Below are 23,068 nucleotides of genomic sequence, written 5' to 3'. Positions count from 1 at the left end.
GACACACCCCTCCCGGCGGGGGGGGGGAACCCCAGGGGCCGTCGCCTCCAGCTTTGGGGTCCGGCTCAACGTTCTCGCATTCATTGTTAGTGCGAGCCTGGGCGTTTCCTCAGCCCGAGCACCTCCCTGGGGGAAATCCCGCCCGCCGTACCCCGGGCCCGGCGTCTCGGGAGCGCGGAGCGGGCCGGGCGCCGAGGCCCCACCCCGGGCGCCGGGCGTCGAGTCCCGGCCGCTGCCCGCCGCCCGGCCATTGTTCGGGCCCCACCCCTGATGAATATTCACGCCGCGCGGGCGCCTCGCCCCGCGCCTCCCCGCCGGGGCTTCGGGGCGTGAGTGCGTTTCCGCCCGTTTTTCCTGCCGGAGAAGGAAAGGGGGAGCTGTTTTCTCTCTCCTCAGAATATATTTTTGGTGTCCCGTTTCTCCTCCTCCCGCGCCGCCGCCGCCCCCTCCCTCCCCGCCTCCCCGCCCGCCTCCGCCTCCGCCTCCCGGGTTATCTTTGTCTCGCTGCCTCGCGCTCACTCGCTCAACTCTCGGCGGCGCCGCGGCCCCTCGCTCCGGGCCCGTCCTCGAGGCGCGCGGGGCGCGGGCGCCGGGGCCTGAGGCGGCGGGCGACGCCCGGGGGGCCTACCGGCCCGCGCCATGGTGTGAGCGCCGTCGCCGCGCACGCTCCGCCCGCCCTCCGCGCGGCCCGGCGGCCGAGAGCCGCGAGCGGCCGAGAGCGCGGCCGTCCCGCCGCCGCCGCCCCCGGCCCCGCGAGGAGAGTCCCGGCCGGCCCGGCTGCGCGCGAGCAGCGCCGTCGGCGGCCTGGCCCCGGCCGACTCCGCAGGGCCACAGAGAGATTTATCGTTAGCATTTGTTTTGGGGGTAGCCAACAGGAAAAATGGCGAACGACTCCCCTGCAAAAAGTCTGGTGGACATCGACCTCTCCTCCCTGCGGGTGAGTGGGCCCGCGCGGGCAGCGGGCAGCGGGACCGCGCCCTGGCTGGCCGGGCGCTCGGGCGGCGCCGTGGGCAGAGCCGCGGGCGCGGCGGCCCTTTGTCTGCCGTTCGGCGAGTGCGGGGACCCGGGCGCGACCCTCGGCGCGGCCGCCGCCCCCGCGCACGGGGGCCGAGTGGGGCGAAGCCCACCTCTTTTGTCACCGCCCTTTCTCTCCAATTGCCCCGTCTATTGATTCATTTTGGGTCTCTTATAAATGCTATCCTCTCCCCTCCTTTCTCTCCAGGACCCTGCTGGGATTTTTGAGCTGGTGGAAGTGGTTGGAAATGGCACCTATGGACAAGTCTATAAGGTCGGTGTGGGGCGCCTTCTTTGTTTCCCGTGGCATGTTGAAACTTCTTGTTGGGGGACGAGGGAGAGGGTGAGAAATCCGCTGCTGACTGGAGGCCACGCCACTTGGCTGAAGTTGGGAAAGGGGTTTCGCCTTGCATCCCCTTGCTTTTTAAACATCGAGTTTGTATTCACACTGGCCTTAAAAGACCTCATTTCCTGGCTTTGAGATAAGGAAATAAGCTACACAGTTAGGCATGCAGTTTAATTCAGCAAAATGGAAAAGGATTCCCCCCCCCCACCCCAAGACAACCTGATTTTTTTTTTTTTTTCTTTTGCTCCAAATCTGACTTCCTGAGTTGTGTGTCAATTAAAATTCAGGATAGGCAGGCCTTGTCTATGATTATCCTAAACCACTGTCTTGGCTTCCTTGAAAATTGTCAAGAAAATTGTCGTGTTTCTTCGTTTTGAGTGCTTGCCAAGTGCTCAAGGTGGGGAGTTTGGTGTTACCTGGGACTACTTCATAACAACTTTGGCTATCTTACCTTCTACTGATGGAAACATATTTTGGGGAAGCAGGGAGGAGTGTATGTTTGGGCAACAGGAGCAGGAAGAATTACAGTGTGGGGATTATAAAGTATGAATTCCAGGAATAACCTGTTTGACAGCTGTGTAATTGAAACAGAGATGAGGGAGAGCGGGGAGGAGAGAGGATGCCCTGGTTTCACACCCACCCCAGGTCTTTCTCTTTCTTTACATACATTCTTTGTATTTATATTTTATCACCCCCCCCCCCCCCATGAAACTAGAATCTGGACACTGTGAGTCTGCACTGAGTAGCTGACACCTGATGTGACTAACAGTGTGTTGTTCATTTTTATCCAGTGCACATTCTGGAGATTATGAAAGAGCTGTAGGTGAGGCAGGCACAGGCCTTGAAAATTCAAAACAATGTTAAATTCTCTCTGTCTCGGTTTATTTTCTTATTGCTAAACGTTTTCTGAAAGTTATCTGCACTGGGGGAGTTTTCTAGCTGTTAAGAGTGGGTACAAGGTTGGGCTTGAGAAAAATTATCTTATGAAGCAGGGCTTTGTGGTTCATTGAAGAATTGTCATTGTCTCATTCAAAAGGGGGGGAGTTGGAGGGCTTACTGTATACTTTGTCTTAGGCCAAGTGAAGTGTGGATCTTATTGTCTCCTTTCTGCTTTATGAATAGGCCTTATCTATCACTTGAACATTTCTCCCCAGCCCCAACTTCCCCTGGTCTGGGCAACTACTGACTGGCCTGTGGTCTGAACTTGAGTCCGTATTCTTAGGTGATCTCAAGTGAATTAGCATGTGTTTTGTTGGTTAACTGTTGGGGCTGGGGCCAGATTTTTGAATTTGAAAAGAAGCCCTGTTAGCTCTTCCTGCTGGGCTCAACAGAATTTGGAAGGCTTTGGAAAATTTTGGAAAAGATTGTGTTGCAACTCACTGAGTGACTGGTAACTGGCTTAAAGACATTTTCCCCAGCCCCAATGTTTGCCTAACCACCAGGCAGTTTTTTTTTTTTTTTTTTTTTTTCCCTAACCCAGTTTTTCTGGCCAAATCTAAGTGGTGAGTATACTCTTCCAAGTGAGTTAGCCAAAGCTTGTTTTTGACCTGGTTACACAGTAGTTGGATTGTTTGTATATTCCTCGGTCAGCATATGTGTTAAGGGCAGTGAAGTAAGTTAGAAGGCTGGAGCCCTTTTTGAAACCATAAGAAAAAGGAAAGAATAAAACCCCAGTGTGGATTAATTGGTTTTAAGAGATGGGTGCTCTTTATGGTAACAGCTTGGGCAGGTTCATTGTTGTTTCCCCTTCTCATTTCCTCTTTCCTTCCTTGTCCTTTACTGCTCAGGCTATTGAAAGAGATTTACTGAGACTACATTTGGGAAGTATTTGGGATAGTGACAATGACAATAGTGCTCTGACTACAAAGTCTGCACATTTGAGTAGAAATTCTTTAATTATGCAAACCTCCAAGGAGTTATAAAAATCTGTGCAGTTGCATATAATCCAGAATAAAGTAGTACTTGAGATTTTGCTGGTTAATTTTACCATTTTGGAAATTTTCAGATATGCACAAAGAGAATTACAGTTCAGTTTAGCGGTTATCAATCCATGACTGACCTGTTTCATCTGTATCTTCCTCCCCTCCTTTATTCATTTGTTTATTTTTGTGGTGCTGGGGATTGAACCCAGGGCCTGTGCATGAAAGGCAAGCACTTTACCAACTGATCTATATCCCCAGCCCTCCTCCCCTCCTTTATTTTAAGGTCAACCGCAGGTACTATTTTACCCTTAAATACTTCAGTTCATTTATTTTTTTCTTTTAACATAACCACAATGTCATTATCACATTTAGAAAATATCAAATATCCAGCATTAATATTTTCCTAATTGTCTTAAACATGTCCTGGTACTTGTTAATATCACAAGAAGTTCTTCGATGATTATGAACTGGTACATGGAACTTTAATCTACTGTCTTCAGTAGAGACAAACATCTCTGATTTCTTTTTAAATGTATAATTTCTAGAGTCATTTACCATTATGCATAGGGGTTTATTTAGGATTTTTGTTGGCTGATTGGTTTGGGAATTAGATTTTTAACACTTGAGTTAACTTATAGCATTTAATTTATTACTAAATTTTTTTTCAGAAAAACATTGTCAGGTAAAACACCTGTAAGCTGAACAACCTGTAGTACTGATGTATTTCAGTGTTAAAGTTTCTACATTTTTGTTTTTTTCAGTGATGGGTTGCTTATTTTGAGGGGACTGTAATTTATATGGAGTAAATGAGTCGAGAGTTTCTGAGTTTTGATATGTTCTATGAAAAGTACATTTTGGGGGGTTAGTGTCTAGTTTTTAAATTACCTCTGAAAAAATGGTAAATGGTTGGGTGTATTTAATGGCATAAAACTTTTATCTTAAAAAATAGTCGAAAAGCATTATATTCTGTTCAGAGAGGTTTATTTCTAGCTTTATGTTTTTAAGGGCTCATAGGAAAGGATACTCAAAAATTAAAAAAAATTTATGGGTTTGAGAGTATAGCTCAGTGGTAGACAACTTGCCTAGCACTTCCTAGGTCCTGGGTTGATCCCCAGTACAAATATCCCCCAATTTTTTTTGTGAATTTATGTCAGAATATTACATTCAGAGTATCATATAAAAGAAGTGTCTGTGGCACAGTGGTCTGTATGTCTGTTTACTGATTCCCCAGGTTGAATAAATAGAATTTCATTTTTTTTATGAGTGATGACATGACAAATTAAAGCCAGAAATAAATCAAATTTGTTTTCATGTTGTTTGGATTTTATTGTTTAAGTATTTGTTTCACCATTTTTTGGTTTTCTTGGTAATTACTGCTATTTTGTGTTTTGTGGGCATATGGCCAGACTTGGAAGGAAAATTCTGAATCTTGAAAGGACTGCAGTGAGGGGTCAAGGGGGAAATCCATTAATAGTAGTTGTTACAGAGTTTAGAATTCAGCACGTGAAGTGTCTGAAATCAGGGCTTGTTCAAGGAAGGGATGATAGATTTTATGTATGTAAGATGGAACATGTCTGACCCTATCTGTCCTTGGAGGAAAGGTACTGGTAGACCTTGGAGGTTGAGCAGTAGGGTACTCTCAACCCAGAGACCTTGGTGGTAAGGGGAGCTAACTGTGAGAGCCTCGTCCTCCAGCCACTGTGCTAATGCTGTACTCCTCAGTTAAGAAAGGCAGGGAGGGGAGGGTGTGCCTGAGAAGGCCTGAGTTACCTTTGGGAATGGCAGGAGGTTTAAGGAGTAGGGGGAGTCTCAAGAAGGCATTATTTGTGCTGGAGTTGAGGAGGACATCATTCTTTAAACACCGAGGAGCTACTGAAAGGTTTCATTGTTTTTGAGCCAGACCCAGTGGCAGTGGAGCAGTCTGTAATCCCAGCTCCTCAGGAGGGTGAGGCAGGAGGATTTCAAGTTTAAGGCCAGCATGGGAATTTAGGGAGCACCTCTCTCAAGATGATGATAATGATGACGATTAATAAAAGGGTTGGGGATGTAGTTCAGAGGTAGAGGACTTGCCTAGCATGCCTGAGACCCCAGGTTTAGTCCCTAGCACCACTGGAGGTAAGAAAGGGTATGTTAGAATTGGAAATCCCTGGGAGTAGGGGATTTGAGTAGATGATGTTTTGGAAGGAGCAGGTAAGGTAGCTGGCAATGGTCCAGAAAGAGGAGGTGAAGGTTGAGTTAGGGTAGTAGTGGCTGTGATGGTAAAGAGGAGGTGAGGTTGTGGCAGATACTTGGGAAACCCTCTTTGTTAGATTTAAGTTGCTGAATCCCCTTATTCTCTGCAGGCTTTGGTATGTCTCTTCAATGAGTACACTGCTCACTAGATAGGAGGAACCTTGTGATTAGCAAGGTGAAAGTGCTAAAATTTGATTGCTCAGTGGTATAATGCCATATAAACTATCTGGCTTTTAAAAATCATTACTTTTAACATTTTGGAGCAAGCACTTGAACCTTTGTGAGGGATTCTCTAAATATTATCTTTTAAATGTAGCATCTCTTGTGTTTAATTGGAGGTGAGGACATCCATTGGAGCAATGTGAATTCTGTAGAACTAGATGTTTTCATTAGAAGGAGGGTTGTGTCAGCTGATCTGCTGCTGAGTGGCATGTTCAGACTTGTTCTGATATCTGGATTTCCTTCACGCTAGAAAGATCCTGGACTTCGGTAAGGTGGGAGAAAGCCACCCTGTTGAACAAGTATTGATGTGAAGCTATTAAAGATTATCAAACTCACACTTCCCAAAGCTGTTTTCACTAAATCAGGAAGCTTTTACAGAAAATCCAACCACCCCTGCTGATATTGGGTTTTATTGCTTGAAACTTTGTAATAAATATGTATTCATTTGCATACCTGTAAGTATTATATAGATGTGTATTTTTACTTATTATAATCCAGAAATATTATCCACATACTTGTGGTACAGTGTATGTGTTCACAGGTTCACAGATTGAGCCTTGAGGAGTAGAGAGACATTTTTGAAATTTTTTGAAATAATGCATCCTACTTTTTTTTTTTTTTGGCACTGGTAATCAAACCCAGGGGAACTTTACTACCTAGCTACATTTTCAGTTCTTTAAAAAAATTGTTTTTGTTTCAAGATAGGGTTTCATGAAGTTGCTGAGGCTGGCCTGGAACTTGAGAGGTCTTCCTGCCTCAGCCTTCTGAGTTGATGTGATTACAGGTGTGTATCACCACACCCAGCTTGCATATTACTTTTGAAATAATATATCACTGAACAGGTGTGTTGAGCTAAAGAATAAGGAGTTTTATTCCCAGGAAACTAAATATTGTAAGTTGAGTATGTTTTACCTTATGGAGAGATATTTTAATATATAAATTTCACATATGCTCTTTTATTTTGTTTCTTTGCTTTTATTAGCAAATACTTGCCTAACAGATACGAGCAAGTACCTGCTTGCCACTCTTAATATCAAATATTTCCATCTCTTTCTCAGTTGTATTAAGTTTATGATGCCTGGGCTTCCTATTATTACTATCAGCGCTTTAATCTTTTCAATTATTTAAAAAAATTGGCAGATTGCAATAGAATATTTAAATAATTGCCAAATATCCTCCTTTTCAGAAATATAGGATGTCCAGGCATTGAGGTCAGAACTGTGATGAGAAGTGAGCCACAACCATGGGGTTACCTGGCAGGTTCATTCCTAGGTATTGGGTAAAGTGTATTAGGACATTCAAGGTGAAATGTACGAAAGTGCAGACTGCTAAAATTCTCAAAATCCCACTATTCATTTAGAATATGTAATAATTTTAAGGATTGAGACAATTTTAGGTCATTTCTTTAGCTTTTGAGTCAGTATTTAAATTTTTTTTTCTATCATAAATAGATGGATAGTGGGTGATCATGGTTCATTATATAATGAGTATTTGCAAGTAGGTATTTTGAAAATTTATTATAAATAGATTTTTCACTAATTGAGTTTGGCTAGTTTGAATTATCAGTGTTAAAGTATTGTGCCACTTTAATATCTAATTTGGGGACTGTTCCTTGATTATCAGTGTAGAAATTCCCAAGTACTTATTTAACTTGTAGAAGTTGACAGTTGATTGACTTTAATATGATATTACAAGATATGAGTCCAAGTAATTGTTTTGTATGTATGGAAGGATGGCTAGGAAGAGAATGGAGGATAGGGTAATGTGTTATCAGTGGCAGTGTGGCAGCAATATGTTCTTGGTCTGTATAATGTTATATCATGACTTTTCAAACATAGTATCTTTTGTTATGAGACTGATCTAGGGATAAAGACTACTGGCATTATGCAGAAGAATAGCTACCTTTTAGGTTAAATAATAAAGCAATGTAGGTTGGGAGGTACTTGTAAGAATTTCAGAGGAAAAGGTGAGAATGGTAAGTTTTAGGACTTTTCAAATTCAAAAACTGGGAACTTAAAAACCTTGGTAGCATTATAAGGAATTTAGAAAACTAAATTGGGGGAGGCAGTGAAAAACAACCATTTGGGCTGGCTTCATCTAACAAGTACTAACTGTGTGTTACCAATGCTAGGCCTGTTGTGAGTATTTGTATGTCATGATGAACAAAACAGGTGAAAATCTACGCTCATGGAATGCTAGAAATTCAGGGGAATGGACACAAAATGCCAAAAATGTAGTATCAACTGTAAATCCTGTGTTGTCTACATTTCCCAGGTCCTCCACTCAGCCCACTTAAAATCAGACACAAAGAATTCTCCAGCACATCAAATGGCATGCTGCATGTGCTCTTTTTAAGTCTGAGTGACTCAGCCTCAGCAGAGTTTTCTTTATGTTAAAATTTAGTGAAACAAAGCACAAGAAAATTTAAATGAAAAAGTAGACATACAGAATACTAGCTTAAATTTTTTTTTTTATCATTAGAGCTAAAAGGTACAATGTTATCCTGTCAGTTTGCTATAAAAGTTTTTACACATTTAACTCTTAATTTCTGAAATGATCTCGCTGTGTAACCCAGTCAGTAGACCACACTCTGAGATGCTCTGAACTGGCAAGATTGATTTGGATTGCTTAGTAAGCTTGAGTTGGTGCAATAGCAAGCTGGAGAATTTGGGGCTCTTGTCCATGCCCATCACTTGATTCATCTACCATTGAGAAGCAGGGAGACAGAGCAGGTGTGCTTAGTGGCCAAATGTCTTTGACTCTGGACGGTATAACTGGGCTAAATGTGGACAAGTTATGCTATTTCAAGTAATTAAAAGAAAAAAAAACCTACCCTTTTACATTGTAATTTAAAAACCTCTTATTTTAGCTAAATGATGAGTACAGCCTTAAAAAACTTAACTGAAGTTATGCATGCACATACTTAACAGGTGATACCAAAATGCTCATTTCAGAACTTGAATTTATCCTATTCCCCAGAGGCATCTATTTTTGATGCTTTTAGCTGCCACATCTTATTTTTACTGCCATATATCTACATTATGAGCTTATATCACTATTTTTCAATTTATCAGTTTTGTACATTTATTGACTTTCTGCAGCAGTAGTTAATTCTTGTTGAACTACTGTAGTTCAATAGTAGTTGGATATTTGGCTTCTATACTTCCCTTAAATGAGTTTGTCATAATTTTGGGTTAATATAATAGTTGTTTATATTATCATAACTATGGAGATACCATTTATATGAGCCAAACAGTTGAATATTATTACATTTCCTTATTTAAATAGCACCCCTTCTCATTATTTTACGTTTGTGTTTGCTTGTTTTTGCCTCTTAGATGCCCTAGAAGATAAATCAAATGGCTAGCAAAATTCAGCCTCTCTTAACAATTTTTCCTAATGCTAAATATGTCAGATAATTTATTGTTTCTGATACCATGTTGATTTGAATTTTTCCACCCTGGAGATAACCTTACAACTGGGTAGGTGTGATTACCCTGGACCTGGTGTATAGTTGTTGTCATGGAACTTCACTGTTCTTGGATACCACAGTTTTTTTTTTTTTTTTTTTTTATCAATAGCACATCCTCCAGTAGCTTTTTTTTTTTGGGTGGGGGGTACCAGGGATTGAACTCAGGGGCACTCTACCACTGAGCCACATCCCCAGCCCTATTTTATATTTCATTTAGAGATAGGGTCTCACTGAGTTGTTTAGCCTCACTTTTTGCTGAGGCTGATTTTGAACTCATAATCCTCCTGTCTCAGCCTCCCATGCCCAGCCTCCAGTAGCTTTTTAAGAAAATTATGGGATGTGAAGGTTTTAGGTCCTTTGTAAATCCTAAAAACAGGCCGTAAATCCCTGTTTTTTAATCTTGTATTCAACACTTTGCTCCATGTCTTCTCATCTAGAGCATCACTTCTTTCATCTCTACAGGGACTAAAGTTCTGAATTCCCAGGGATGTAGAGTGATGTGGGATAGTCACTAGATTGAGATAGAGAAAGGGGTGCAAACTTGTACCAATTCTCCTGATTTTAGCCTTCAACCTCACTTGATATTGGTTGTTTCCAAATGATGATTTTCTCATCATTCTAGGGGCAAACTGCCTCACTCTTTGGTGGTGTTCTCAGTAGCACTTAGATTGTAACATTTTCTTCTTTACTAAGTCACTTACTGCTCTGTCTACATTTTAGCTGTTCAACCTGGTAAAAATGATCTCTGCTGCCATCTTTTTTTATCTGTTTTTTGGTTTACCTTATAGTTTTTATGGGAATTAAATCCCATGACCAATGTGATCAGTCCATCATGTTTAACTAGAAGTTGTATCTTTTTAAACTTATGGTTTTACTTAGACATTTTTCTTTTCATCCAGGACAATAATAATAGAAACAACATCAACAACAAAAATGGAACAGATCATCACCTTTGTGCTGACTCTTAATTTGGGATTTGCAGGCCCAGGAGATAAGATGAGGGAGGAGAGAGGCAAGAGATAAAGTGGTGTTGTGCTATATTACTTTAAAGACACAAAGGAATTTGGCAGGTTTTTTTTTTAAATATAAGGCAGCTTATATTATTGATATATATATATATATATATATATATATATATATATATATATATATATATATATATTATATGCCATGAAATTCACCATTCACCACAAAGCATTCTTAGAACATTTTGATCATCTCAGTAGGATCCTCCTACCCATTTACAGTTAATCCCCATTGTAACCTGAAGCCCCAGGCAATCACTAATTATTCTGTTTCTAGAAAGTTACCTTTTCTGAACATTTTATTTAAATGGAATTAGTGTAGTCTCTCCCATGTAATTTTTTTTTTCACTTCATACATTGTAATATTCATCCATGTAGCAGTGTGGAGGTTTGTTTCTGTTACATAGTAGTGTTACAGGTATGAGTGTGCCACATTTTGTCTGTATGTTTACCAGTTGATGGGCATTGGAGTTGTTTCTACTATTTGTCTTTTGTGAATTCAAAAGGTGTTTTTAAGTTTTTTAAATTTTATTTTACTAGAACATTATAATTATACATACTTTTGGGGTTCCTTTTGGTATAATTATACATATAAGAATTTGATTTCAGTCCTAATTCCCGTTCCCTTTTCCTCTCTTCCTCCCTCCTCCTTTTCTCCCCATTCTACTTATTTTCCTTTCTTTGATTGGTATTTTTACATACATATACAAGTGAAATTCCTTTTGGTTTTTTGTACATTTCTATATGTTATATAACATGATTCAGTTAGATTCATTCTGTATTTCTTTCCCCTCCCTCCCTTTTCATTCTTTTTCATTGATCTTCCCTATGTCTTTTATGAAATCTGATCCCCTTCCCAACTGCCTTCTTTCCCTTATTTTTCCCTAGTTTCTTCATATGAGAGAAAACATTTGACTCCTGATTTTCTAAGTCTGGCTTATTTCACTTAGCATGATTTTCTTTATTTCCATCCGATTACCAGGAGAATCCATTATTTCTTCTTTATGGATGAGTAAAACTCCATTGTGTGTGTGTGTGTGTGTGTGTGTGTGTGTGTGTGTATGTATGTATGTATCAGATTTTCGTAATCCATATACCAAGGAGTAGGATAGCTGGGTTGTATGGTAGTTCCATTTCTAGTTTTTTGAGGAGCCTCCATACTACTTTCCAAAGTGGTTGTAATAATTTACAGTCTTACCAGCAGTGTATGATGTGGCTCAGTGGTAGAGTGCTCACCTAGCATGCATGAAGCCCTGGGTTCGATCCTCAGCACCACATAAATGTAAAATAAAAATATTGTGTCCACCTAAAACTTAAGAATAAATATTTCCTAGCCAGAATTTATTTTTCATATTCTTCATTTTTAAAATTTTATTTTTATGTGGTGCTGGGGATAGAACCCAGTACCTCATGCATGCTAGGCGAGCACTCTACCACTGAGCCACAACCCCAGCCCTATTTTTCATATTCTTAATAATTGCCATTTTGGCTAGAGTGAGATGAAATCTTAATGTAGTTTTGATTTGCATTTCTCTGATTGCTAGAGATGTTGAACATTTTTTTACTATATTTATTGGTTATTAATTAGTTATTTCCTTTGAGAAATTTCTGTTTAGTTGTTTTTCCCACTTATTGATTGGGTGTTTTTTTTTTTTTTGTTATTGAGATTTTTCTGAAGGTGTTTTTGCCTTGCATCACAGTCTTGTTCAGAAAAGCTACCTGATGGTGCTGTGTGCTGGAGCAAAGACCAGGAATTTATCTGCCTGTGTCTTCTCATTTCTCATCAGTTTAACCAAACATCTAGTTCTGGTGGCTGTTTGGATCAGAGCTTTACCTTCCCTATTCTGGCTGTTTTTCATCACTATGAGCTTAAGTCATTTCTTTAAATATGAGTCCATTTTCTTTCTTATCATCATAAAGACAGTTTACTATTAGTGAGGTTACTGATATTAGTAACTGGGTCAAATTAGTTTTTCCTTCTCACTAATTGTTGGGGATTCCATTATGTGATAGCTATATGTGATATGCCATGTGAGTTTCCCTTTATCCCCAGCAGAAGCTTTTGAAACACCAGAATTTAAAAATACAACAAGGGCTGGGGTTGTGGCTCAGCGGTAGAGCGCTCGCCTAGCATGCATGAGGCACTGGGTTCGATCCTCAACACCATATAAAAATAAAAAATAAAGATATTGTATCCACCTACAACTAAAAAAATAAATATTAAAAAATAAAAACACAACAAAACAAAATCTATTCTCTTTGGTCAGAGAATGTATTCCAAGTTAAATAAATGCCTTGCCGTGTTACATGGGGAAATGAGTTTACTCATATTAATTTGCTTAAAGTGTATCTTCAAAATATTTTTGTCATATTTTCTAAAATCCTTCTATGATTTTTTTTCAAGTAGTAAATTAACATTCAGATAATATCTAGTTAAGTTTAATAATTGTTTACTTTTTGCGAATTCTTGAGCTTGAGAGTATTCTTACCTGCTTATGACAGTAAAAGAATACCAATTGACTACCAGATCCCTGCTTCAGTTTTTGGGATTGTCTTTGTGTAATTGATGTGTAATTTTATGACTTCAATTTTGAGATCTCCAGTCAAAGGGTGCATTATCTGAATTAAGGTTTTGCATTAAGGCAAATACAGTTTATTGGGGATCCCCAGTTAGACACAGAGTATTGCCTGAAATTGTGCATTCAAGTGGCAACATAATTCTTTGGGTGTATTCATTCACTTAATAGGACTTGTTTCAAATTCTAGGGCCTTTCTTTTTTTTTTTTTTAATATTTATTCTTAAGTTTTAGGTGGACACAATATCTTTATTTTACATTTATGTGGTGCTGAGGATCGAACCCAGGGCTTCATGCATGCTAGGTGAGCACTCTACCACTGAGCCACAATCCTAGCCCCTAGGCCCTTTCTGGTTTGAATTTGGTGTATTAGAGCATCACAATTCTCTGGCTCTATGTGCATGTGTTCTCATTCATTCTTTTTTTAAAATTTTTAATTTTAGTTGTCCATGGACCTTTATTTTATTTTATATGAGGTGCTGAGAATCGAACCCAGTACCTCACACATGCTAGGCAGGTGCTCTACCACTGAGCTACAGCCCCAGCCCTCTCATTCATTCTATGTGTGTGTGTGTGTGTGTGTGTGTGTGTGTGTATATATATATATATATATATATATATATATATATATATATATATATATATATATATATATAAATCCCTTATCATATATATGGTTCACACACTTATTTTCTTAATCCATGGGCTGATTTTTCATTTTGTTAACTCTTTTTGAGAGAGAGAGAGAGAGAGAGAGAGAATTTTAATATTTATTTTTTAGTTTTCTGCGGACACAACATCTTTGTATGTGGTGCTGAGGATCGAACCCGGCCGCACGCATGCCAGGCGAGCGCACTACCGCTTGAGCCACATCCCCAGCCCCTCTCATTCATTCTTATTGGTCCCTCCTTTGATTTTCAGAAGGAAAAAATGAAAACAAAACTTTTGGGTATATAGTCCTTTTACTCAGCAGTATTTGAGGGCTTAGTATCTGGTTTTTTGATTCATTGTCAGCAGCTGCTTTAAGCCTATTTGGTAGGCAAGATTTCTCTTATTCGTTTATTACTGAACTACTTAATGCATGTGTAATGTGTGCCAGGCACCATTTGGTGACAATGGACAAGAAAGGCAGTCAGCTTGTGCCTTTGTGTAGCATAAGCCCAATGTGTAAGGCAGAAAACGAACAAACAGTTTAAGAGGATGGTATTGCAGATGGGGAAGAGCTGGGGCCTGTGTGGGCATACAACATGATAGCTAAACAGATCTGATAAAGAAGATGAGATGGCACACAACTTTGATGTGCTGGGAGGCATAGATGTGTGAGGAGAAACAGTCTCTTCAGTTTTAGAAGAAGCCATTGATCCTATGACTCATCATCTTGGTTAATACAAGATGGGGGAGGTTTGTTCCATTGATTATGGTGATTGACTGAATTTAGTTTGCCTTGATACAGCTGTGTGCCTTGCCTCCAACATCTGCTGTTTTGAATCTCCTGTATCACTTGAGAGTTACCAGCTTATTCATTTAGCAAAATATGTCTGTCAGAGGAAAGTGGAGGAGGAGCCCTCATGTCCCAGACCTCAGAAAGTCCTTTGAACAGTGTCTGAAATGATACCTGGTGAATGGATGGCCTCAAGTAGATCATATCTGCCCTATAAATGGGAGTTTGCTTTGTTCAGCTCCTGGTCCCCATGACCTTAGGGCTGGAAAGGACCTCTGTAAAATGGAAACATTGGTGTACAGGTTTGTGATATTCAGGTAGTTTTTAGACATTTCTATACTTCGAGTTTTGGAAGGAAATGATTAAAAGATTATTTGCTCTGTATAGTAGGGGCATCACTTGATGGGGACACTAGAAGTGTGTCATTAGTCAATATCATCAATTATATGAACATCATAGAGTGTTTACACAAACTAAGATAGCTGCAGTGTCAGTAGGTGATAGAACTTACAGAACTACCTTTATACGTGTGGTCCTTTATTGACTGAAATGTTATGCAGTGCATGACTATATTTGCTTTATGAAGATGTGAACAAAAGAGCTGTCACATTTTATCTTTAAAATACGGTAGCTTTTAAATTTTCTTTTTCTGAACCTACTAATTAAAGTGGTTTTGTGGGCCTTTTTAAAAAGAAAAAATTGAAAATAATTAGAGTAAATATTTTTAATCCTTCTCTAATCTTAATGGAAAACAGGATTTTTTAATTTTGAGTGCTATCCTTCAAAGTATAAAATTCTTTTTGGTTTATTTTGCTTAAATAGGACTGTTTTAGTCATTAACTTCCAAGATTGAATTAGACATTTCATATTAGTTTACTACTCAACTAGCTGAAAATATATTCATTCTTATTGTTACATGAAAATTTTAATGCTAAATTTTATACAGGACATGTTTTTCTGGCTCTGTGAGGAGTTGCTCTCATTGGCAGTCTTCCTTTTTACACTTCTTTGTGATTGAATTTTTTCTCATTTTATTTGATCCCTTTTACTGACTTGTGTATAACTTACTTGGTAGGTTTCTTTAGGTTTTGTAGTACACATCTTTAAGTTATGGTCTACCTTCAAATGATACATACTTCATGTGTAAGAAACTTACAGTAGTATTCTTCTATTTGTACCCATTTGACTGTGTATTTTGGCATATAGTTTTACTTTCATATGTGCTCTAACTCCCAAAATATATTTGTTTCAACAGTCAACAATTTTTTTAAAAACAATTTGAACAGTAAATTAAAGAAAGCTAATATTTGTATTCATATGATCAGCATTTCTAGTGCTTCTCATTTTTTGTATAGATCCATATTTCTTCTTCCTTTAGGTCTTTTGGCAATTTAGGTCTGCTGGCAACAAATTCTTTCAGCTTTGGTATATCTGAAAATATCCCCTTCCCCCGCTATCATTTTTGAAAGACATTTTTGTTGGGTGTAGAATTCTAGGCTAACATTTTTTTCTTTTGGTATTTTGGTTATTCTACTTTATTCTCACTTGTTTTGCTGCTATTGAGAAGACTCCTGTTAATCCTTGTTTTGTTCCTTTGTATGTACATGTCATTATTTTCTGACTGCTTTTAGGACTTCCTTTATCCTTGATTTTGAGTGATTTGATTATGCCATACTTTGTACTTTTTCCCCCATTTTTTAAATTTAGTTTTTAGTGGACACAGTATCTTTATTTTATTTTTATGTGGTGCTGAGGATTGAACCCAGTGCCTCATGCATGCTAGGTGAGCACTCTACCAGTGAGCCACAACCCCAGCCCTCCCCCGGTTTTTTTGTGCTTGTGGTTTCTGAGCTTCTTGGATCTGTGGATTCACTGGTTTCATCAAGATTTTCCCCCTACCCCATATTCCCTCTGCCTAGGCTTTGGGACTCCCATTATGTACATATGTGTTAGACCCCTTGAAGTTGTGAGCCCCTCACAGCTCACTGATAACACTTTTGGGGGAAAAAAAACCTCTTTGAGCTTCATTTTGGATAGTTTCTATTGCTCCTCATTTGTTTTTTCTTCAGTGCTGACTTTGCCAAGTAATCCCATCCTGCATATTTTTCTTCTCAGTGTATTTTTATCTCTAGAAATCTGATTTGGGTCTTTAAAAATATTTTTCCAGGATTTACATTTTCTTTCTACTTAGCTTTTTGAAAATATGGAATATGTTACAATAGCTGCTTTAATGTCCTTGTCTGTAATGCTAATGTGTCAATTTTGCATTGTTTCAGCTAATTGTTCTCATTATTGGTTATGCATCTCCGTGTAGTAATCCTTTAAAGGATGCCATTTATTATTAATTTTACCTTGTTTAGATTCCATACTTTTTTTTTTTTTGGTACCGGGATTGAACTCAGGGGCAATCAACCACTGAGCCACATCCTCATCCTATTTTGTATTTTATTTAGAAAAGGGTCTCATTAGTTGTGATTTACATTTCTCTGGTAACTAATGATGCTGAGCGCCTTTCTCCTTGCTGAGGCTGGTTTTGAACTCAGGGTCCTCCTGTCTCTGCCTTCCAAGACACTGGGATTATAGGCGTGAACCACTGTGCCCGTCCCAGTACATATTTTTGAGCTTTGTTCTGGGATGCATTTAAGTTACACAGAAATAATTTGTTTCTTTCAGGTCTTTTATGATTTTTGTTAAGTAGATCTGAAGCAGTCCGTGGTCAGTCTACCATGAACTGTTCCCCATTGCTCATGCAAGACCTTTCTGACTATTCTTAATTTCCTGGCTCTTATGAGTTATTACAGTTGGTCTGGTTTGAACAGGCACTGTTTGCTTCCTTGTGTGAACACCAGCTCTGCTCTATCTAGTCCTTTTGAATGTGTAGTTTTTCTTCAGACTTGGGTATTTTTCTTACATGTGTGTACTGACCAGCGCTTTGGCTGAGTACACAGGGGCTTCTCTTCAGAGTTCCAGATTTCTTTTCTGTGCCACTTTTGTCTCTTGACTGAAACTCTTAACTGCCTTGATCTACCCAGACTCTCAGCTGCTTCTCCTTAGCTAAGGGAGTCTGCTGGGTTCTATGTTTCTTCTTCCTGTGCCATGACCTGAGAACTCTGTAAAGTGCTTAAGTTTAGGCAGGTTATGTTTCAGGGGTCACTATCTTTTCATTGCTTGATGTCGAGTTTCTTGAACACCACCCATTCATCAATTTGTGTGGGTTTGTTTTGGTTGTTTCAAGTGGAAAGGTGAATCAGTCCCTGTTAACTACATCCTGACTGGAAGTGCAGGCCCAGTGCCAATAGCAGTCTGTTTCTAATTTACCACTCATTAACAATGACAAACTGTAAAATTAGCCCTCCCCTTTTTAAGTGGGGGTTATGAGAATGTAAGAGAGCAACCATAGCTTTTAAAGGAAACATTAAAAAAAATTTATTGATTTTTTTTTTTTTTAATTAAGATTTCAAACACCACAATATTCACCAATTTAAAGCATACAATTCAGTTGTTTTTAGTGTATTCACAGAGTTGTGCAACCATAGCAGCAGTTTTAAATTTTTTTATCCCCAAGCTTCAATCCTCCTATCACTCTTTTCTCTCCTCTTCCTGCCCCAGTTATGGGCTACCACTAATCTGCTTTCTGTCTTTGTAGAAATATCTGCTTATTATAGATATTTGTAGTTATTGTAGATATTTCACATAAAAGTTTTGTGATTGGCTTCTTTTACTTAGTGTAATTTTTTTTTTTTTTTTTTTGGTACCAGGGATTGAACTCAGGGGCACTTGACCACTGAACCACATCCCAGCCCTTTTTTGTATTTTATTTAGAGAAAGGGTTTCACTGAGTTGCTAAGCACCTTGCCATTGCTGAGGCTGGTTTTGAACTCTTGATTCTCCTGTCTCAGCCTCCTGAGCTGCTGGGATTACAGGCGTGTGCAACCACGTTTTATTTTTATCATTGAATAATATTCTGTTGTGTGTTTAAATAGTACATTATATTGATTCATTAGTTGATGGACATGAGGGTCATGTTGACTTTGGATCTGTTTGGCATAGTGCTGCTATGAAACTTTGCATAAAAGTTTTTGTGTGGGCTATGTTGGGTTTATATGTAGGAGTGGGATTGCTGAGTTATATGATAACTCTGACCTTTTGAGGAGCTATTAGAGTGTATTTCAAAGTGGTAGTACTATATACATTCCCACCAGCAGTAAATGAAATTTTAAATTTCTTTACATCTTGCCAACACTTGTAATTATCTGTCATTTTCATTATAGCCTTGTAGTGGGTGTGGAGTGTTCTCTCATTTTAGTGTTTGTGATTTGCATTTAACTAATGATGTAACTAATGATGCTGAGAATCTTTTTATTTGCTTGTTTCAAACTTGGTTTGGAATCTTGGAATCTTTGGTTCCAAGATTCAAATCTTGGAACACTAAGATTTGAATCTTTTCTTTGGGACTCCCCCCCTCCCCATTTTTTTACCCATTATTTAAATAGGGTGAAATTGGGAGTGGTAGTACATACCTGTAATCCCAGCTATTGTTTTTTTTTTTTGTTTGTTTGTTTGTTTTTGGGGGGGGGTGTGGGAATTGAACTCAGGGGCACTCAACCATTGAGCCACATCCCCAGCTCTATTTTGTATTTTATTTAGAGACAGGGTCTCACTGAATTGCTTAGCACCTCACTTTTGCAGAGGCTGGCTTTAAATTGGTGATCCTCCTGTCTCAGCCTCCTGAGCCGCTGGGATTATAGTCATGTGCCACTGTGCCTGGCTAATCCCAGCTACTGGGGAGGCTGAGACAGGAGGATCTCTAGTGTGAGGCCAGCCTGGGTATTTGAGGTTTTGATTTGCAAAACTTTCCTCCCATTCTGTTACTTTTTTTTTTTTTTCACTTTCTTCATGGTATAATTTCAAGCACAAACATTTTTAATTTTGATATTCAATTTATCTTTCTTTTGTTTGTGCATTTGGTGTCATATCTAAGAAACTACTTCCTGATCCAAGGTTATGAAAATTTAGTCCTGTTTTCTAGTTTTAGCTTTTACATTTAGTCCTTCTATCCTTTTTTTTTTTGTTTTAGTACTGGCAATTGAACCCAGCGACACTTGACCGCTGAGTCACATTCTCAGCCCTTTTTTAAATATATTTTTTAGAGATAGGGTCTCACTGAGTTCATGCTAAGTTGCTGAGGCTGGCTTCTTGTTGAATTGCTTTAGCATACTTGTCAAAAACCAATTAAGTTTGAATGTGAAGGTTTCTGGATTCCTTAGTTTTTGAAGTTTTTATACTCTTCTATTCCATAGGTCTCTATGTCTATCCTATGCCATTATCACACTATCTTAATTATCACACTATCTTAATTTAACTAATGATGTAACTAATGATGCTGTAAGTTTGAAGTTAGGAAGTTTGAGCTTTCCCGTGAGGTTCTTCAAAACAACTTGTTGATTTTGCTCATCTTGATACTAAAGGCTGACATTAATATATACTTTCAAGGACCAGTATTTTTGCAGTTGCCCTAAGTTTTATGAACTGATACTTAGACTCCTTTTGCAATTAAAATTTTTACTGTTTTGCAAACTAATGTCTGTTTATACTTATGTACATATCATGCATAGGAAAGGTTCCCATATATTTGTAAGGGAGCATCTAAAGACATTCCCAAATCCTCTTCTCTCTGCAGATGGGTCAAGGAATAATTTAATAATATGATGTTTTCAGAGTCTTAGTGATCCTAACAGTTAAGGACCATATGATACAGAGGAAGAAAAAATAAAAGATCTAAAGAATGGAAACCACACCAAGATATCTACATGCAAAAAAAATCTGTCTAAATGATTTTATGATTTCTTATGAAAGTAGCATGGTAAAAAAAAATGTCTCCAGGATATGTACAAATTATATACCAAGATAACAAACCTGTCATTATCACAGAATACAGTGAATTTTAAGGAAGATGGAAGATTCTGGCCTTGGAATATTAAGAAATTGCTTTGAATTTCAAGAGCTGATTAATCAAAAATTTTTGTTTAAACAAAATCTTTATTTTGCTTGAAACATTTTAGCTCAGAGGAAGAATGAATTTTTTGCATTTTCAGTATTCCAGTTTAACAGTGATAAATGAAAAAGTTCTTAATCACCTATCATCTGACCCTACCAAAAATAAAACTCAAGGTGCTTTCCATTTCATTTACAATCCTGAAACTCAGCTGGCCTTAGGACAAGAATAAGTTGTATAGTATCTTTGTCTTGGAACCTCATTCATACAATATAGATAAACCTCAAATCCAATCCAGAGCATTACTTCAAGGAACAGTGTGATTTTAATACACTTTCAATGTGTGATAGTGCTACATCAAACTCTGGCAAAAAAATGTATCTGCTATTTGTTCTAGAGACTATAAGCCCCACCTATAGAATTCTTTAGTCACAGAAATGGGACTGAAATCCCCCCATTCCTAGCTAATTAAAAAAAAAAATGACTTGCCACTCAATACTTCTATAAATTCCTTAAACTTTTTGCTCTTCAGAGAATGTGATGAAAATATGTAGCCTCAAGAACAACAAGTGATGTGAACTCTATGCCTATACATTTGTGCTTGGGCTACCATAATGGAATGGCGCAGACTGAGGACCTTCAACAACAGATTTCATTTTCTTACATTTATAGAGGCTGGAAATCAAGGTTGAGGCCACGGCAGGTTTGGTTTCTCCTGAGGCCACTATCTTGGACTTGTGGAGAGCCACCTTCTTGTTTTGTATGGCATGGGTTTTGCTCTTCACATGCCTCCACAGTATCTTTCAGGATGATTCAGATTTCCTTCTCCTATAGGGACACTAGTCAAAATGGATTAGGTCCCTTGTTTTAATAATAGAGTCCCATGCATGCCAGGCATGTGCTTTGTCCCTGAGCTATACCCTAGCTCCCAGACCCTCATTTTAACTTAGTCACCTTTTTAAAAAGCCCTGTCTCTTAAGTACTGCCACATTCTGAGGTACTTGGGGCTAGAACTTCCACATATGAATTTTGGAAGCTTTAGTCCATAACATACAAAATATTTTTCCTACTGAAGATATAGAAAATGATTATGCTCTAGAGTATTAATGATTTTAACACTTGATAAATCTGGAACTTTATTTTTAAGAAATAAAAAAATACAGAGAGTCTTCTAACCAAATGCATGTTCATTCAACACAAAATACTGTTATAGATGATAGAGATAACAAAATTGGCGCGCACACACATACACAAAGGGTTAAACTCCGTATTTTCATGTGGTTGAGGAACACCAGAAAATAAATGCATTAGATGGGGATAGTTGCCTATTTCAGTCATCTTTTGCTGAGTAACAGATCCACCCCCCTCCCCAACTTAGTGGCTGAATACAGGCTTTATTTTGTTTGCTGATGATTTTGTAGGTCAACACTTGGATTGGGGCTGTTCTCAGCATGGTGGTTCTGGTGTCTCCTAGGGCCCCTCAAACAGCTGACTTCATCTGGTAGTTAACTGGGGGTTGCATAGTGTAAGGGGCTGGTAAACTTCTTAGGCACCTTGGCCGGCCTTTCTTTGTCTTGTCATAATTTTCTCTTTCTGGCCTTTCTTCCTTTTATTCTTTTAGAATTTATTCTATTTTAGTTTTTTTGTGGTAATGGAGATCAAACTCAGGTTTCTCACATGCCAGGCAACTAAGTGCTCTACTGCTGAGCCACATCTCATATCTTTCTTTTGTCCTTTATTTAGGAGTTTTAAAGGGGTTTTGAATATTGTGGGAGATTCCATTTTGGGGGATAGAATTTGAGACACAATGTTGACCTTTTAAAATACCTTTATATTACAAAAAGTTCTAGTTACCAAATGCATTCACTATTACCAAGTGTTCTGTTTTAGGGCTGGAGTTAGGATTTTTCACCCATTAATTTGGATAGGGTAATAATAGCAGAATGGTTAAGTACATCATAAACTTTGCCTTGGCTTTAGGATTGTCTCAGTTCTCTTCTGGCAGTGCTAGACCTGCTTTTCTTAGCTCAACAGGAAATGAGAGTAGGGCTGGGCAGGGGAAATCATGCATATCCAACTTTCAGTGTGCAGGCTTCTCATTGGTTTTCTAGGACAGTAAATCAAGTTTGTCTTCTTCCCCAAAATGTTGATTACTAAGGGGAAATGAGATATAGCTACAGGTAAACTAACTAGTTTGTGCCTGCTGCTTATGTGTCAGAAAATGAAGTGTAAAGATGTTTGATTTCTTAGGATGAATAAAATAAGTGATGATTTGAGGTTCAAGTGCCTCAGCTTAAGGCTGTCATAGAATAACTAACTCTTAATTTCTTTATTGTAGGGGAAAGAACAAACTCTTGGCTTGGATCAGCCAGTTATTTTGAAAACTCATAACCTTCTCTCATTAGAGGAGAAGTTGACTGGGACTCCATTGCAGGTGGATTTTCAGTGTCAGTGGGTGGCATGTGAAAGTGTCTGGTGTTCCATGTGCAGTGCACAAGACACAGGTTTGCAAATGGAAGGTGTTCCACAGCAATAATTTTGATGAGTTTAGAAAAGAATCAAGATATGTAGTAAGTGCAGTGAGGACTCAGCAGCCTTTGGTAATGTGTTTAGATGAATTAACAAGAGTTGGAGAGATGAAGACTTAGAAGAGAAAAATGCTAATACTGGAGGCTAGACTGATTTGTAGGAGTTTGGGAATCTATATGCTTTATTTGAATTACTGAAGAAGATATTAGTAGGAAGGGAGAAATCAGGAGAGCTTCAGGCCCAGGATGACAAAGGAAAGAGGAGAGCCAGGGCACTAAGGATGGATGAGAGGCA

At 38.8% G+C, this 23,068-nt stretch overlaps 1 protein-coding gene across 48 annotated transcripts in view; it reads left to right on the top strand.

The window, feature by feature from the left end:
- The first annotated feature begins 734 nt into the window (after window positions 1-734).
- Map4k4 (mitogen-activated protein kinase kinase kinase kinase 4) overlaps window positions 735-23,068 on the top strand; it is a 182,120-nt gene continuing 159,786 nt past the window's right edge. For 11 of the 48 annotated variants that reach the window (XM_071601948.1, XM_071601941.1, XM_071601940.1 and 8 more), the window contains exons 1-2: window positions 738-937; window positions 1,223-1,288. In XM_071601948.1, coding sequence (XP_071458049.1) covers window positions 881-937; window positions 1,223-1,288 — 123 coding nt within the window. In that variant the 5' untranslated portion in view covers window positions 738-880. Of the gene's footprint in view, window positions 938-1,177; window positions 1,289-23,068 lie in introns of those variants that run through there. The other 37 variants (XM_071601960.1, XM_071601954.1, XM_071601953.1 and 34 more) reach the window with 7 other exon arrangements.

This window comes from Marmota flaviventris, chromosome 14 (genome assembly GCF_047511675.1).
Source record: "Marmota flaviventris isolate mMarFla1 chromosome 14, mMarFla1.hap1, whole genome shotgun sequence".
In the NCBI taxonomy this organism is placed as follows: domain Eukaryota; kingdom Metazoa; phylum Chordata; class Mammalia; order Rodentia; family Sciuridae; genus Marmota; species Marmota flaviventris.
Note: the sequence above shows the minus strand (reverse complement) of the source record. Positions and strands in the feature narration are given on the sequence as shown.